The following is a 17,521-nucleotide window of genomic DNA, read 5'->3' as shown; positions in this document are numbered from 1 at the left end:
AGGCAAATGGTAAACAGCTGCAGAGCTCACGCTTCCTTCCAAAGAGCACTTCTCTAATACATTTATACAAAACTGGCTCAAGGAAACGTCACTCCTGACCCAAGGGCCTTCCACCATCGATAAACAGAAAGGCAAGTACAGGAGACAGAGGTACAACCTGGAGTCTGCCGCCTTTTGCTGGTCTTTGAGACCCAGGGCCTTGTGTGTAGTCCTAGTCAGCCTGGGACTCAGTGATCCTCCTGCCTCTGTCTCCCAGATGCTGGGATTAAGGGTGTTTGTGGTTGCACCTGGCCCATCTGCTTTCCTTATGGCAACCTTTGTCTAGGCAGGAGTGGACATAAAGGACTTGGCCTTTTTTTTTTTGTCTTAAGATAGGGTTTCATGTAGCCCAAGCTGCCCTCACACTTGCTGTGTTGCTAAAGCTGGCTTTACACAGCTACCTGCCGCCATCTGCCAAATGCTAATAAGATTAAAGGTGTGCACTACCATATCTCCCTAGGAGCTTTGCTCATATGAGAGTGATCTATACTTCTCAACTATTTCCACTACAAAATGTAGGCACACCCCACACAGCTCAGGGCGGCAGTGACATGGGCCAATGTTCTCTACAGCACACACACTGTCAAGCCTCTCCAGAAGCTTGGACCTGTGGAGGAGTGACCCAGTGATTTCTAAGAACACGCACAGGCTTCTCCCAATGAAATTGGGTCTCCAGAAAAGGCAGCATGCTGAGCTTTGCAGGTCTGGGCAGGACCACCGGATGAACTAAAAAGCACTGACTTCCTATCTTCAGGGCCAAGATGAACTACATTTTAAAAATGCTGTCAACTTTAACAGGACTTAGAAGTCATTTACCATAAAGTTCTTTAGACATCAGTTGTCAGGAAAATATTTCATTTAAAAAAAAGTTGTAAATTTGTTTCTTCCAATCTGTTTCAAGCATATAACAGAAATTCAGAACCCCACATCACAAAAAATGAACAGCATGCAAATACTTAAAATTTTTACATTCTTTGAAAAGAATACAGACAGGATGAGCAGCAGTCAGAGCTCAAGCCTGAACTTGGCCAGCAAAGGCAGGTGATCTGAGGAGTTGTGCTCATTGGGAAGGCCATTCACAGTCCACAAGTCTTGTTCTGTTAGAAGTGACAGTCTAGCTAGAAGTTTCAAGCCACCAACCAAAGCAACTTCAGCTCCTAAAGAAGCACACATTTAGTCAAACTGTCATTAAACAAATTAAACAAAACACTGAAACAGAACCCGAAGCCCACCGGAAAACTAATATGAAAGGTTTTAGAGTATAGTTTTATAAAGTTGTTACTAATAATCCTTAAACAGTAGCTTCATGTTATTTATGCTAGATACCTTTTCTATTTCAACGAATACAGTTTACACAATGTAACATAAAATTGTTAATAATCTGAGACTGACAAGCAGCCCACTCTGATGCACAGAGCGAAGCCTGGCAGGGGCTGCAGGGTAAGATGGCGTGGTTTGAGCCCAGTCATTTTCCACCCAAGTGAAATGTGACATGCTTTAGGGAGACTGGAGCTGCTGATCCGTAGCGTACTCCTGCCACCTAGTGAACTCTGTAGGCAACTTCCAGACCTTACTGTCTAAACAGAGGGCAGGGAACACTGGGTAGTTGGTTTAGTGAAACAACCTGATACTACAGATTCCACATATTAGGTTTCCAGTATCTCAATGCTTCCTGTTTTAAACCCTCAGTTGGCTTATACAACCTGATTTCTTGAGCTGTAACAAGGAATGTATTGCCCATTTCTGTTTCTGAGAGCAGCCCCAGGGTCAGCACGCCCAGTGTCTGCTGTGGGCAGCATGCTCTGATCTGCTGGAAGCCATCCTAGAACTGTGGTTTTTCACCATCTTACTCAGTGGCTGCCATGGGGAGGCAGGATGTATGATGAAGAGAGGATGGCGGCCTAGGACTTATATTCCAACTGGCACTGAAGGGCCAACTGAGGCTGCAGTTCTGTGGGAGTTTGTGCTGGGGCTCATTACTGCCTTGTTCTCTGTAGGCTGTTAAGCTCTGTGCAGTCAGTCACATTCATCCAGCCAGCCAGTTCATCCATCAACCCCTACAGCTAGCCCTCTGCCTTGCTGCTGCACTCAGCCCAGGCCCTGTGTGTTCTAGCATCGTGTTTTCACACACACTTTACCTGGACCCTGAGCAGTGTTCTCCTCCTTTGCAGTGTAGAAAATATAATCAACAGTTATGGCACTTTGGGAATGGCAGGTGGTCACCTCTGGAACTCCAGTGTCAGGAACATAATGGGAATAGACAGATGACAAGCTGAAACCGTGCTGTAGGTGCGAGGACACTCTAAAGCCAAAGGAAAAGATTTCATAGAAAAATTACCTTTTACTCCATTCTCAAAGACTAGGATCCTTTGGATTTTCTCTTTCAGACAAGGTCTTACGTTACATTATAGCCCAGGTGGCCTGGAACTTACTCTATAGCTTAGGATGGCCTCGAATCTGTGGCGATTCTTGTCTCAGTTGCCTGAGTACTGGTGTAAGTGTAAGCCACTATGCCTGGGTTTTTTGAAAGTTTATATAGATCACGCTAACCTCGATATCATTACATAGCCCAGGCTGTCCCCCTTTTCATGATACTTCTGCCTCAACGACCACAATGTTATGATCACACCCAGCTAGAGGAGTTTCACTGAAATAAACCATATTCCAAGTGAGAGCTCCTTTACTGATGCAGTGACTGTAAACAAATGACTTCTAAAGCCCATGGGGTAAAAAGTACCACTATGCTAAATCAGATCTTAAGATTGTACCTGTGAGAGCCCCCATTTACATAATGAGCCACAGCGTGCACTTCTTGGTTGTGTTTCTTGTTTTTCGAGACACGGTTTCTCTGTGTAGCCCTGGCTGTCCTGGGACTCACTCTGTAGACCAGGCTGGCCTCGAACTTGGGAGATCTACCTGCCTCAGCCTCCTCAGTGCTGGGATTAAAGGGGTGTGCCCCGGCTGCCTGACTTTGGTTGTGTTTTGAAGGATGCTCTCAGTGGTCAGTGTGTGCAGGGCTACTCGGGACCATCTGGATCTTTGCTGGTCAAGAAGCCACAAGCCTGTTGTGCCTGTGCTGCCTCTTAGCACAGCTCCAGAGTGGCTCACACTCACCACTGCAGACACATGGCATGTTACTGACAAAGGGCTAAAGATTTCTTTCTACTATGTCATGAATTTTAAGACCCATTTATGCTATAAAGGAAAATTCTATACACCATTGTAGGTGCTGAGGGACAAACAAAAATTTGGTCCTTTGGACTCGGGAGATGGCTCAGCAGTTAAGAGCACTGGATGCTCTTCCAAAGGACTGAGGTTCAATTCTCAGCACCACATGGCAGCTCACAACTGGTTCCAGGGGATTCGATATCCTCTCCTAGACACATATACATGCAAACTACCAATGCACATGACATAACACTAAATTAAAAAAAAATATGGCCCTTGATTTTTGTAAGCTAAGTCAATAAGCACAGGTAACCCCTTCCTCTGTCTAAGGACTTAAATTTATAGCGTTACTCAATATACAAGGTGGTGCATGTCCATAATCTCACATGTGGGAAGCTGGAACTCACTTGTCAGCTGACACTGGGACCTCCGCTTTCTCCTGCTGTGCTTGAGTCACATCACTGTCTGAAAGAGCAAAGGGAGTCGTATCAATCCAATGTGCATAGAGTTCTGTTCTAGTTTGCCAGAGCATAGCTTTCTCTCAAATCCTTCCGACTCATGTCTGGTTTAGAAGTCGGGTTAAATGTTTGATCCTGTATCTATATCTTGATGGTCTACAGAATCAGGGGGAAGTGCAACATGCAAGTCACTCATGCACAGATAACGTGGGAACTTTTTCTTTTTTTTCAAGATTTATTTTATGTATGTGAGTACACCGTTGCTGTCTTCAGACACACACCAGAAGAGGGCATTGATCCCATTGCAGAAGGTTGTGTGGGTGCTGGGAACTGAGTTCGGGGCCTGTGAGCCATCTCTCAAGTCCCAAAAATTTAACTCTTAAAAAGGAAATTGGGAGCATATCAAAAAAAACAAAAAACAAAAAACAAAAAAACAGGACGAGCAGAAGCTACTTCCATCTGTGCACTGAGCACTCAATGCCAGAGATGCTAAAAGTGTGACATTTTAGCTTTATGACTTCAAAGGGAAGACCATACCCAGCAGACTGCCAAAATGTCCCCACACTCACCTGTCTTTTCTACTTTGGGAACCTGCTGTGCCTCATAAACACAGTTCTGAGAGATGCCTAGGTTTGGGGGCCAAATTGGAATAGATAAAATTCTTTGTCCCCGTGAAGACTGTTCCTGGCCAGATACCTGCACAGAATTTCAACAGGCATCTTAAGTGAACAGACTTTAACTGTTTATGTACTAAAATGTTTATGTTTTACATGGAGGTAATCAGAAACGACAAGCAGGCCCTTCAGTCCCGTGCCGACAGTTCAGAACGCACGCGTCATTACATGGAGATGCAGGCTTTCCACGCGTGTTTCCTTATGTGGCCATCTACATGTCTACTGCTCCCCACTAGTGCTTTCTAACTCTTCATGCTGTCTGTAATACAGTTTCTGTTGTGTCAGATGCTGGGCTCTAAAATCAAATTTAAAACTGTCACTGAAAATTCTGTTGGTGGAGGACTCTTTTGGTTAAACATCCTGAAAACCAAATGATCTAAAACAGGCAGATGAAGCATGAAGATGTCATTCAGAGCCTGAGAAACAAAACTCTAAGCTGACGAACAAAAGCATTTAGCACTGCACGAGGAGAACTCAGTACTATGTAAAGGATAACTTATATAACGAATATTAAATTACTGTACTGTCCCCGTCCAGCATTTGGAACTCCTCCTACCCCGTGTGAAGGGGGCCTTCAAGTAACCCTTGTCTTCAAACTTCTCTTTCTACCCGCTAATTCCTTTAGACAGAAAGCTTTCGTAAATGAAAAGACAAAATCAAACCAAGTGAATAAGGCCACTTGCTCATAGTTGTGGGGATCGTCATCTGTTAAGTGTGGCGAGGTATGAGATGCCTGGTGTTTTCAGTCTCGCGATGGCCATCTTCACTCTATTGATGAGCATCCCTTCATCCTGACAGGCAGAGCTGCTGAAGCTGGCTTCCTAACACAGATGAAACAGGCACTTACCTTTCCAATTGCAAGACCTTCATAATTTAATTTTCCTTCCTTTATGAAACTATAGAGTGGAGAACCAGGAACAGAATTAAAGTCACCACACATGACAATAGGACAGGAGCTGCCATCTTTGCGATGGGTCACATTGGCAATCTCAGCTAGCAGCATTGCCAGCTGGGTCAGCTTAATGTCACCGCGCCGTGGATTATACAGCAGATGTGTGTTAGCTATGCAGATGGATGGAGAGGCAGCACGTGGCATCTTGGGCTGCAGGAGTAAAACTAATCCAATGTTGTCTCTGTCCAACAGAGGAATATCACGGCGGCAGAACTCCACTGGGTTCACAGATAAGAGCGAGAACTTGGAATGTTTGAAGCAGATGGCACAGCCGTCGGGCTTCCTTCCTGTTTTCATCTTATATTCACAGTGATAACCTACGAGGGATGAATTTTCAAAGAGAGACTATGTCAAATGCATTGCTCTTGAGATTTTAAAGCAATGCTTGACAGAGCATATTCTGTAAGACAGGATGCTAGGACATGCAAAAACCAAGGTTTAGGCTAGCGTGGGGCCTAAAAGTGTTTCCACTTCAGCACTGAAGAAAATAAACTCTGAGAAGTCTCTCTCTCTCTTTTGGCAGTGGTCGAGGTGCTTCGGATCATAGATCTACATTCCCAGCCCAAGGGTCTTCTGAGTCAGGGACTCACTGTGGTTCTCAGGCCATCCCTGCACTTGTCACATGGTTCCAAGTGGCCTTGAACTGCTGATAATAATGCTCCTGCCTCCCAAGTACTGGGACCACAGTGAGGCTCGGCTCACCACACACCTCCTAATGTCAGCAGGGAGCAGTCTTACACACTTGGGATGCAAGCATTTGTTAGGTGAATTAGAAGTTTGAACCAACCTGGGTCACACAGCAAGACCTGGTCTCAAAAAACAGTATGCCTAGGTTTCTTTAGAGCCGGTTTATCCCTCCAACTCAGTCACACAGACAGCAAGGCCTCTCAGTAACTACTCTGGTCTTTGTGTCCGTCTGCTCCCCACCTCACTCTCTGTGCTCACTGCATGAATCCATGTCACCATCGGAGCCTTTCCCCTGCTGGCTGCTGACGAGAATGCTCAAGATATGGTTCCACTTTCACCTCCCCCCAAATCCTTGTCCAAACTTCACCTTGTCCACTCATTTTGCTGAAAACCTAAATCTTCCCGGTCTGCTTTCTTTGCCCGCCGTTCACTTACACACATCCCACTAGGGAGGCGGCCAACTGTGGAGACCAAAGCTGTTCTCACTTCTAGAACAGTGTAAAGATCAGGCAGGCACTCAGAAGGCACCGGATAAATGAATGAATGCCATGCGGGCACATGCTTCATGCTTGGAGATGAGATGATTCTTAAAACTGCTTCATCCAACAAGCCATAGGCCTCCTGCTGAGGAGGCAGGTGGCTCAGTCCCTCTTCTGCAGCACAGAGCCACAGTGGTATAGTGGCTGAATGGCCCCTGGAGACCTTTCTCTTTTAAGATCTGCATGGAATTTCTAGCAGAAATGCTGCAAGGCTTGACTGACACTTTGAAATAGTATCACATTTTCAAAATTAAGAATTATCCCAAAGATGCTGGAGATGGCTCAGCAGTTAAGAGCACTGGCTACTCCTGAAGATGACCTGTGTTTAGTTCTAGTACCTACATTGTGGCTCATAAATGCCTGTTAACTATAATGCCACAAATCTCCCTTTTCTGGTCTCCTCAGGCTTAAGAATCACACATGGTGCACAGACATACAAGCAGACAAAACACTCACACCTCTAGAATAATAAATAAAAAGTAACAGTCGTCCCCTGGCCTGGAGAGAAGGCGCAGTGGGTAAGAGCACTTGTTGCTCTTGCAGAGACCCAGCTTCAGCTCCTAACACCCACATGGCCACTCACAACCATCTGTAACTCCAGTTTCAGGACGGACATCTGACTCTTTCTGATCCCCAAGGGCATCAAAAATGCAGGCAAACTGTTACACATGAAAATGAATCTTAAAGGTTTTTTTTTTTTTAAAACTAAGTTATCCCCAAATGTATCATACATTCTTGTTTTGTTTAAAAACGTATGTTTAAAGAACAATTCTGCAAGAATAAATCTGGTTAAAGTAAACAAAGGTTACATTGTACCCAGTGATTCCAGACTTGGCCTGATTTCTGTCCCATAATGATCTTCTTGAACTTCCTGCAGACAAAGCACCTTGAAGAAAATAGTGGCATGAATTAAAACAGATGCAAATATGAATTCTATTTAACTCTGATACAGTAGACATCAAGGTTGTATATATACTTTTTCTTATTTTTAGAATTAATGCTATTTACTTTTATTTTTTGGTTTTTTAAGACGGGTTTTTCTGTGTAGCCTTAGGCATTCTGGAACTGCAGTCCTTGAACTCAAGAGATCCACAAGCCTCTGCCTCCTAAGTGCTAGGACTAAAGGTGTGTTCCACCTCCACCCAGCTTGCCTGCCTGCTTGTCTTTTTCTTTGTATATTTTGAAAAAAATTACTGCTCTCAAATATTCTACATCACAAGAAATATGTTTCTAAATATCTTATAATACACCTCAAAACCATGGCCCACACTCATATGGAATAGCATCTTACACTCAAAATGGTCAGGTTCTTGACATAACTTTTTGTATTTTTTACATGTGAAGCTATTTTTCATGAATTTCCATGTTCATCATTACTAAATTTTTGGGTTCTTTTTAAAACAAACCAAAAACAGAATGCCACTACATAACCCAGAACAGCTTTGAACTAAGAGTGGTCCTTCTGCCTCAGCCAAGTGTTAGATTATAGACATAACATCATACTTGGCTCAGGATTCTTTTCTTTAATTTTTTTTTTTTGCAATTTTATTTTATGTTTACAAATGCTTTGCCTGAATTTCTGTGCACCATGTTCCTGCAGTGACCATAGAAGGATGTCAGATCCCATGGAACAAGAGTTACAGATGGTTGTGGGCTGCCATATAGTTGCTGAGAATTGAACCCAAGTCCTCTAGAAGAGTAGTCAGTGCTCTGAACCACTGAGGTATCTACCTAGCCCTATGCATTCTTTCCAAAGAGGTTGGTTTCATCTCAGCATCCCCAGCTTCCCCCTGCCCCCCCAAAACCCCACTGTTTCTTTAGTTGGGCATGGTGGCACATGCCTGCAATCTCAGCACCTCATAGGTAGAGACAGAAAAACCAGGAGTTCAAGGTCATTCTAGATAAATTTGAGGCCAATGTGAGGTATCAGAGATCCTGACTCAAAACAAACAAACAAACAAACAAACAAAAAACTAATTGGTATTCTTTTAATGTTATCATCTTCTTGTGTAGACATTTTTTTTGCACAAATTACTGAAATTTCAAGCCCAATATTTTTATTTAAAATGCTTCCAGTCTGAGTCTGAATACTTTAAAACTTTCAGCTATTTGAAAGGTTGGGTGATTATTTCTATCAGTCACCAACAGCAAGAAAGCCATACCTAGCTAACAACGGCTCCTTCCCCGAGCATGAAGTAAATAAAACACTGCTCGTGACTGCACACTCATCGACCACATTTTCCTTGGATGAAAAGCTCTAATACTGCTTTACACACTTACATCTGCATCAAAATGTTTGATTTCTTTCAAAATATTGGGGAACCGAAAACTCCAGTGTAACACTGGACGTCGGCAGTGTCTGTAGAGGTGAGAGTTATCCTCCAGTAAATCCTGCGAGAGGATGTTATAAGACATCACTGAGAAGTCAAACTTATCTTCACGGTCCTCACATGTGGAGTCAACATTTCTGTCTTCTAGGTCCTTTGTATTCTCTTTATTATGGCTACATAAATACTCCCAGTTCCTTTTTATTGTTCCTGTTAAAATATATTAGACAAAATATAACAATCAATCAAATGAGACCAGATACTTTCCTGTACACAAATACTTTCTTACTTTAAAGAAAATGCCCACAGCTACGGAGTAAAATGTTTCCCTAGGAGATAGCTACTTGACACTGACTAGTTGCAAGCTGTCATCAGGCGGGCTGACAAGGTAGCAAATCCATACAGTGACTGAGGGCTACCGAATCTTTCTGAAAGCTAAAAACCTAAGACTCTGTGTGGCTGCCTTTTCTCACTGGTCCCTGGTTAAGACTTCCATCAGTCATGCTTAGCTTTCTTTAATGCAAGGAGAGAGAGAGAGACTCTGCCTGAGTTGGCGGCCGGAGATGACTTCCCACCACATTTCATTCCCTACTAAGATCGTCAGTTATCTTAGTTTCTGGTTTACACATGGATGGAGGGTGGCAGAAATGATAATATGTGGGAACAGTGATTAGTGTCTAAATGTTACAAGGGGGAAGTGCAGACAGAATGACAAAATCCACTGTTACAGATGACAGGTTACAGGATGAGCCTTGTTATGTAATGTAATGTAATGTAGGTACACCAAACAACGGTTAGCGTGACTTTACAGAATGCTCCAGACAAACAGCAGAGGCTGCTGACTGAGCCTTGCATACAACCCCCAGGAATGCACCACAGATCATACTATGTAAAGACATACAATTCTTTGAAGAAGCAGTAAAAGTGGATAGAAAAAGATGAGATTCTGTAATTAAATATACCCCTCCACTGAGAAATTATCATCTTCTGAGGGTGTATGTGTGTGTGTATATGTATGTATGTATGTGTATATATGTTGAAATGGTACACTTAAATGCAGTGAAAAGGAAATATGCTACCATTTAAAAATAGTCTTCTACATTCATACTCATAATCAAAATATACAGCTGCCAATAAAGCATATTATGGTAATTAGTTACGCCAGATTACTTTCCTCAGTATCTAAGCATCTCCCTGCTACATGCAGGGGAGAGACATTTGATCAGACAGAAAGAAGATAATTGGTATAATCTGTGAGGCTGGAGGGGGTGAAGGAGCTGATGGTGTGAAGGTGCTAAGGGAAGGACAAGATCAAAAGGTGGGAGGAAATGAAATCAAAGAAAAGAAAAGTCTTCTGACAACTGCAGAATCTGTCCTGAGCGGCCCTATGCTCAGGTGAAATACGTTAGCGCTTTCCTCTCCTGCACTGAGAACATCAGGAATCTTCCTCCAAGGCTTATGATGAGACTAACAGTACTAGCTCCACAGAGCTCCACGGACAGAACCCCATTCACCAACTGGGGTGTCCCATAACAGTCAGTCATATACTGTGGTCTTAGTATATAAGCCAGATGGAAGGGCTCCATCGGGTCATATGCAAGCTTTCACCCACTGCAGCACTATCGTGTCACTGCTACAGTGACATAAAAAGTGAAGGTCAAGAACACTCAGCACAGCTCCGCAGACGATACGTGCCCAAAGTGGCATGTAAATACGTGAGATTATTATTCCTCCTTGAATAACCAGGACCAATGGGTTACCTGGCTAGTATATATGGTGGCTTTCAAATCTGTACAGTGTGTGGAGCCCTTTTGGCATTGCTTTTCATGTCACAAGGACACCAAATCTCTTCTGAGGGGAAACACACAGGCTATCACGACCACAGTTGTTTCTACTGAACAGGCGCGAGTGTGTTCACAGGCTAGGATCCACGGAGGACAATCTCAAAACCACTGACACAGTGAACAGTTTCTGGCCATCACATGCTTTACAACATAAATTCACACTGCAAAATCTTATATACCTTCCATGTCAGGAGGAACAAGGTGATCACAGCAGACAAGAGAGATGAGTCAAAGAAAGTGAGCAATAGGCCTGAGCAGGTATTGGGGTGCCTAATTAAAGAGTCATAGTGTGTCATACAAATCCTTCAAATACCACTTTACAGTGACAGGCAAATTAGTAATGCTGTTCTCTTGACTGGAAAGTATTAGTGAAATATCGGAAGTCACATATGTGGCTTAACGAAGAGCCTTTTCCTTATTCTCAACACCTAGGAAGAATGGACAGACAGACAGTCAGGTAGCAATCAGAAATTGTCAGTATGTAGCTGTAATTCCCTATCATTTCTGGGAAAACTTCTGAGTAGCCACTATGAAGCCAGTAGTATGTTAGGCATGTATACATATCTTGCTTTATCTATCAGATACTCAAAGCAGGTGTTATTACACTAGAAATCCAAGGAACATAGGTTCAGTGATGTCTCCAAACTCATGCCACAGTGGCAGAGTGCACATAAGGACAGGGAGTACTTCCTAAACTTCACAATGCTTATGTGGCCTGTCAAAATTCTATCTGAGAGCACAGAATTACCAAAAGGCTGGCGAGAGAGGAAGGTGAGCTGGCCCAATCAACAGCAGACACATCATCAGAAACAACTGGGTCCTTCTGAGGACCCAGATTTCAGTGTCTCATGGGATTCTCATCTGCATATGTTATAGTCACACACTGTACACAGATGTCCATGGCTACGGTCTTAGATCCTATTTACATGTGTGTGTTAATTCAAACTAGCACCTTGTAACTGCAGCGATGAATAATGTTTGCCTTGGGACCCAGGCAAATCTTCCAGAGAACTTTCTGGCAGCAAAGAACAAGGAGCCTGAACACTGAGGCCTGAGGAGCTCACACTCAGTTCTTCCAGCGCTGCCTCAGCTCCCTACACACCAACTGCCACGCAGCCCCTCTAAAGCATTCTCATGAACACTGGAGTAGGTAAGGACGGCAGTCCCTAGTCTTACCTACCTCATTATACACTGGGATTACAGTAGGGTAGGAGTACAAGAGTTGTCTACAAGTAAAAACAGCATAAGAAAAGTTGACAGAATCAATATCATTTTTTAAAGTTCCACAAAGTCGGCTAAGATCTGGCTCCCTTTCTAAAAGGTATCCACTCTGACTCTCTCAAGAGTCTATCCAGGACTGCAACTCTAGGACGGGGTGTGTAGCTCAGTACCAGAACAAGCACAAGGTGCTGGCTTCAATCTCTATCATTGAGATAAGAAGAAAAATATATATTTAGGATATTTATAGATGTTAATTTGGGAAATACAGATTTAACAAGCTAAAATCTTATCCTGTAATATTTTATTTATGATTGTTTCTAATAAAAGAATCCTTTTATATTTTTAAAATTACTATTGAAATGAGAACACAAAATTAACATATTTTTTACATCAGTAACTCCACTGCCAATCTCTAGGTCATCAAAAAAATGCCATAAAAACTATCCTTAAGCTGTGTGTTACCTACTTCTGTTTTCTACAGTCTTAATCGGAGTCACTTTCTAATTTTATAGTCAGATAGTCTACTTATAGAAGTACTTACATAGACTATATAAGTCTTTTTACTTATAGTGCTTTCTACTCTGATAGAAAGACATGATTAGTTGAAAATAAAGATAGCATCCCTAGCACAGAGCAAGTACTGGCTAAGACTAAGCACCTACACCTCTAACACATGGAGAACGGCTTGAGGGTTAGAAAGGATGGCTTCAGTATGGCCCATCATCTATGTCTATTCCCTACAAGATAAACATCTCCTTTACCTTGATGTTTTCTTCGTTTAGATGAGGGCTCATCTCTGTCAGAGGTCATGACGTGACGAGAGAGATGGATCAAGGATGCGTTGCTCAGGTGGTCAGGTCTCCAATTATAGTACTGAAACTGCATTCCAGACTCAAACAGAAAAGGTGGTCTACAGTTCAATGAGAAATGCCTGCTACTGAAGTATGGGTAAGGCGCACGGGAGTAATGTCCTGGCCACCTCAAACAACTGGAAATGTGTCTGCGCCAGCAATATTTCTGTAGATCCTCCCACGGCGTGGTCCAGTCTTGACCCAAACTCTTTAGAGGATAGGGAAACATGGAGTATCTAAAAGAAAAATAAGACACTCCTTGAGGTGCCACTATTTGTTCAGCTATAGTACACAAAATCAAAATCTAATTTCTCTAGGTGAGATGTCATCTCATGCTTAACTTAACTTCTAACTCTGGGAAGGATGAAGGGAAAAGCACCCATCTTTAACCATCAGCATCAATGTTATCCCCTAAACAGTAGTGGATAGTACTCTAAATCCTCAATGAGAAAATACCAGTTAGGCTGCCAAGAAAGATACCACATATCCTGCTCCCAAAGTCAGTCCACAATCCAACCGAAAGGTTAGCCCACTAACACACTAGTATGCAGAATAGATTTCTAGCACTAAAAGTTCAACAAAAATAAAACCTAGAACAAACAAACAAACAGTTAAATAGCAGGACGCAGGTAAAAAGTCTGTATCCTTGCAACTAGAGTTTAGAGTAAATACACACTTTGGAATAGTATTTTTATAACAAAGTTAAATTCTTCCTAAACACTGGCAAAGCTAAACACAAAAACCTCTCAACAGGTTTTGGCTTTACAAAGCTACTTCCCTCACTAACCAAAGCTTTTCTGTTCTTTCCTCTTTCTAAGCATAGAGCCTCCTGGGGGAAACTAGAAAGCATAAGGATTATTTATAAAACTCTACCTAGACTCCAAGCTGACACCACTGCATCAATTCAACTCAGCACCAAGATTGTGACTTTGTGTACTTGCAGCTGCGTGCACTCTGTAGGTGCAGCCCTGAGGGCCACACCAGGAATCTACTGGTCTTGATCTTACATTTGGAGACAAGACTCTGTCTGAACTTGGGAGCTCCAACACTCGAATCTGTCAGGAGCCACAATGGGACAAGCGAATAACTAGCAGCTGATCACCCTGAAATGGCCTGCTTCAGATTATCACATAATCTGCGCCCCTATTAAGCAAAGCAGTAAGGGACTCATTTTAGGAAAGACTCCTGCTATTGATGTGTTTTCCTGTTATGACTAAGCATGCATAGCAGTCACTAAGTAGAAGCACTCTTTTGGAGCAGATCTCTGCAGACCCACGAAGACGGACTGCCTTGTAGTGATACTCTACAGATAAATAGATGACTTCTTAAGTTTTAATGATCATTACAAGAGGTTGTAAAACAATTAACCAAAGGTCATAGAAAGGGAACTAACAATTTATTATAGGTGCTGGGACAGAAGATAAAATATTGACTGGGTTTATCTATACAAAACTTGACTAGTAACTTAGTTATGGTTTTGAACCTTCAGTGAACCTGTGGAGCTGAGACAGAAGATAGATGTTTAGCCAGGTAATTACTCCTGATGGATATGCATGTAAACATTCTCTGTTGAAAACTTGTATTTCAATTTATGATTTGATTTTTTTGTGTGAACTTGGATGAACTTTGTAACACGTGGTCATGTATTCTGAGAGATGTTTAAGTGCTGAGGACAAAGAGAAGAGTGAGAACTGAATTGAGAAGAACTGAGCTGAGGAGTTTTAAGACAACACATTTTAGACAGAACTGAACTCAAGAAGAACTTAGAAGTATGGGCACAGCATTGGGAAAAAGGCATTGAGAGTAAGAGCATTGCTGTGCCTTCAGAGCAGGAGGAGAGAACAAGCTTAGAAGGAGAATGCAGAGTGGAATAACTTAGAAACTATAGGTAACATAAAACACTAAGAGAGCAATGAGTAGAATGCAGAGGGAAAGAGTAAAAAGAAGACGCTGCAGAAATCAGAAGGAGCAGGCAGGCTTCTCCTTACTGTGGAACAGAACGGGTTCCCATGGTAAGGACAAGGCAGGCTTAGTCTTATTAAAAGGAACAAAGCTTTTCCTTACAAATATGGGTTTAATTCATTTAACATTAAAAGGGTAGATGCTTTTTCTTTCTCTATGCAATAAAGATTGGTACTCACTTTTCATTTAGAATGAGTGAGTTCTTTCTGCTCCAGTGCCTGGTCTTTTGCTTCAAAATCATATTTAAGTATGGATGTGTAAGTATGTAATTGTGAGAATGCATGCAAGCTGAGCCCAACCGGGTTTGAATGGAAATTGTATAAATGAGCATACATGAATCTGTGTATGAACTTATGTGAGATTATGCATGTCTGCTTATATAAAAGTTGTTCTTTCTGTGAGTGTTACTCTCTTCTCCTGGTTCAACAGAAGTTCATTGCTCCAAACTTCCCCCTAGCCCCACAACAAGAGGCGTCTGGATCAGAGGGAAAAGGTCCTAGCAATTAATTGTTTACTCTATCTTCTGCTGTTTAGGATGAGGTGCTAAGTGCCAGAGACTGCAGTTTCTGACCTCAGAGGATCACAGAAGGCAGGTCGGTTACAGTGGACTTAGATAAGTAAACTTTTTATTATACAGCAACCCTAAATATACCAAGTCTTCCCCTCTGCCGACGCTCTTCCCCCTCCACTGCCTCAAGAACCACCAAGAAGAACTGCACGCAGGGGCTGGTCTTTGGCAGAATTGCCTAGTGCAGGTCAGCTCTGGGATGCCCTCTCCCTGCCTCCCCGGCACGAGGACACCTTCCCCACCTTTCCATGGGTGCTGGGGATTCCAACCCAGGTCCTTGGCCTTGTACAGCAAGCACTTAGCCAACTGAGCCATGGCCCCAGCTCCCCAAACTTGTATTTAACAGACATGCTACTCTAAAGTTCTCAAAAAGCACCGAGTCCTTACTGCATTATCTGGCAAAGTGTTAGGGTTCCGAGGACTCTATTTCTGGGGTTTGTGTCTCAACATCTACTATCACTAAGTTTTGCTTAAGTTGTATTAAGATTCTGTTATGTTGAATTTCTTTATTATGCTGTTTTTCATTAGAAAAGATAACCTATATTGTATACTTTAAACATAAGTACTCTCAAACTATTCTCTAAATCAACCCAACTGTAAATCTGTAAGGGCACAACATGGGCACTGTATCTTGCAATTGACCCCGAATGTCATTCAAAGGGATTTCAGCACTTGGATCTTGTCTTGGTTTGGTTTTAAATTAAAAATTTTTGAGGTGGCCCATGAGTTTGATCCCAGCACTCAGGAGGCAGATGGATCTGAGTTGAAGGCCAGCCTGGTCTACAGAATGAATCCCAGGACAGCCAGAGATACAAAGAAAAACCCTCCTCTAAAAAACAAACAAACAAAAAACCAATGCAAAAACCAAGTCCAAGACCATCAGCACAGGTTGGTGGTGTCTCTAATTCTCCTGCCTCCACCTCCCCAGTGCTACAACTGTTTACTTTCTGTCTTGAAATGTTTCTATACTGCAACCTGCACAGTGACACTTATTCTTTGGATTGGCAGTTATTTATACCACATCTTTTTCTTGTAAGATAGTGAGCTTTTGAGGGTTCGAACCTCAGTTTTCTCTGTAAGCCAAGTCTCCACCGAAGGGCCAAGCTCACAAGCTGGTACTCAGAAAATGCCATAGCACAGGAACCAGGAATGAAGTGGGCAGATCCCAACGGCTTATGTAACGACAGTGTGCTATTTCCCACGCGTGGTACAATATAGTTTCAAAGGTTATACAAACCATTGGAATCTTAATATCTAAGTCCTCAAAGTTTATAGGAGAAAAACATAATCCGTACATCCAATCTAAGATTCGGTGGATACTACTTGGGGTGACATTATTAGAGGCTGCATGTACTGTGGCGCTTTAAAATTTCAAGTGAGTTATTTTTTTTTTACTTTTGGAGGCGGAGTGTCACGCTCGCTGCCTAATCCAGGCCAGCCTCAAATTCATGGTTATCCTCCCGCCTCAGCCTCTGGGGTGTGGAAAGTGCAGGCGTGAGCCATCACGCCCGGCTCTCAATGAGTGGATTTAAAGAAAAAAATACCCAAGACGGGGCAAGAACGAGTGGCGGTGAAAGTTGGCCTCCGCGTGACCGACGCTGCCCAGCCACCCCGAGACGCGCAGCCTCCCTCCGGGCGGGACCCCGTGGAGGCCGCGCGAGGCCCGCAGGATCACGGAGGCCGCGGCCGCCGCCGCCCGCCCGCGCGTTACCTCTCCCCCGGCGCCGCCGGGCGCGTCCCCGCCGCGGACCCTCTTCCTCCGCCTTCCCCTCGCGCCCCGCCGCCCCGCCCCGGCCCGCCCCGCCCGCCCCTCCAGGTCCCTCCCTCCGTCCATCCGGCCGGCCGGCCGGCCGCTCGCCACTGACCGGCCTCGCCCCGCCACACAGCGGCCGTAGCCCCTCCTCACACAGCGCCACGTCTCCATCTTGGCTCTCTTTGAGCGCCCAACGCCCGGGCCCGCGGCTGCGCCTCAGCTTCGGCCGCTCGCCGGGTCCTACCGGATCCCCATCACTCGGCTCCGGGCTGGCCGCTAGGCATGCTGGGAGGAGCGTCTCGCCGCAGGCCCGGTGGCCATCTTGCCTTCTGGGGCAGTTCCTATAAGCAGTGCGAGTCTGGGCATGCGCAGAGCGTGCGCGGACAGCCATTTCCGGGTAGGGCGGAGCTCCTGGCCGAAGGCTAGCGCTTGACAGCTTTGTTAAGACTTAGGAGGAGGAGCTGCGTGAGCCCTAAAG

The 17,521-nt window shown here is 43.8% G+C and overlaps 1 protein-coding gene across 8 annotated transcripts; it reads right to left on the bottom strand.

Annotated features, from left to right (window-relative positions):
- Nucleotides 1-990: 990 nt before the first annotated feature.
- On the bottom strand, nucleotides 991-17,395 carry Angel2 (angel homolog 2). Of its 8 annotated transcripts, XM_029478755.2 has the most exons (10): nucleotides 12,671-12,825; nucleotides 11,869-11,914; nucleotides 10,868-11,116; nucleotides 8,798-9,054; nucleotides 7,334-7,403; nucleotides 5,187-5,608; nucleotides 4,235-4,361; nucleotides 3,615-3,672; nucleotides 2,178-2,341; nucleotides 991-1,196 (listed from the first exon to the last, which is right to left on the bottom strand). In XM_029478755.2, exons 3-10 carry the CDS (start codon nucleotides 10,872-10,874, stop codon nucleotides 1,045-1,047), a joined length of 1,257 nt encoding a protein of 418 aa, XP_029334615.1. In that variant the 5' UTR covers nucleotides 10,875-11,116; nucleotides 11,869-11,914; nucleotides 12,671-12,825; the 3' UTR covers nucleotides 991-1,044. The 8 variants fall into 8 exon arrangements, with proteins under 8 accessions (XP_029334615.1, XP_021021561.1, XP_021021566.1 ...); XM_021165902.2 differs by lacking the exons at nucleotides 10,868-11,116; nucleotides 11,869-11,914 and adding an exon at nucleotides 17,156-17,395 and having other exon boundaries at nucleotides 12,671-12,996; XM_021165907.3 differs by lacking the exons at nucleotides 10,868-11,116; nucleotides 11,869-11,914 and adding an exon at nucleotides 17,002-17,066 and having other exon boundaries at nucleotides 12,671-12,996.
- Nucleotides 17,396-17,521: the final 126 nt, after the last annotated feature.

The sequence above is a fragment of the Mus caroli genome, unplaced genomic scaffold, assembly GCF_978045245.1.
Source record: "Mus caroli unplaced genomic scaffold, Mus_caroli_1 scaffold_1, whole genome shotgun sequence".
NCBI classification, from domain to species: Eukaryota; Metazoa; Chordata; class Mammalia; order Rodentia; family Muridae; genus Mus; species Mus caroli.
Note: the sequence above shows the minus strand (reverse complement) of the source record. Positions and strands in the feature narration are given on the sequence as shown.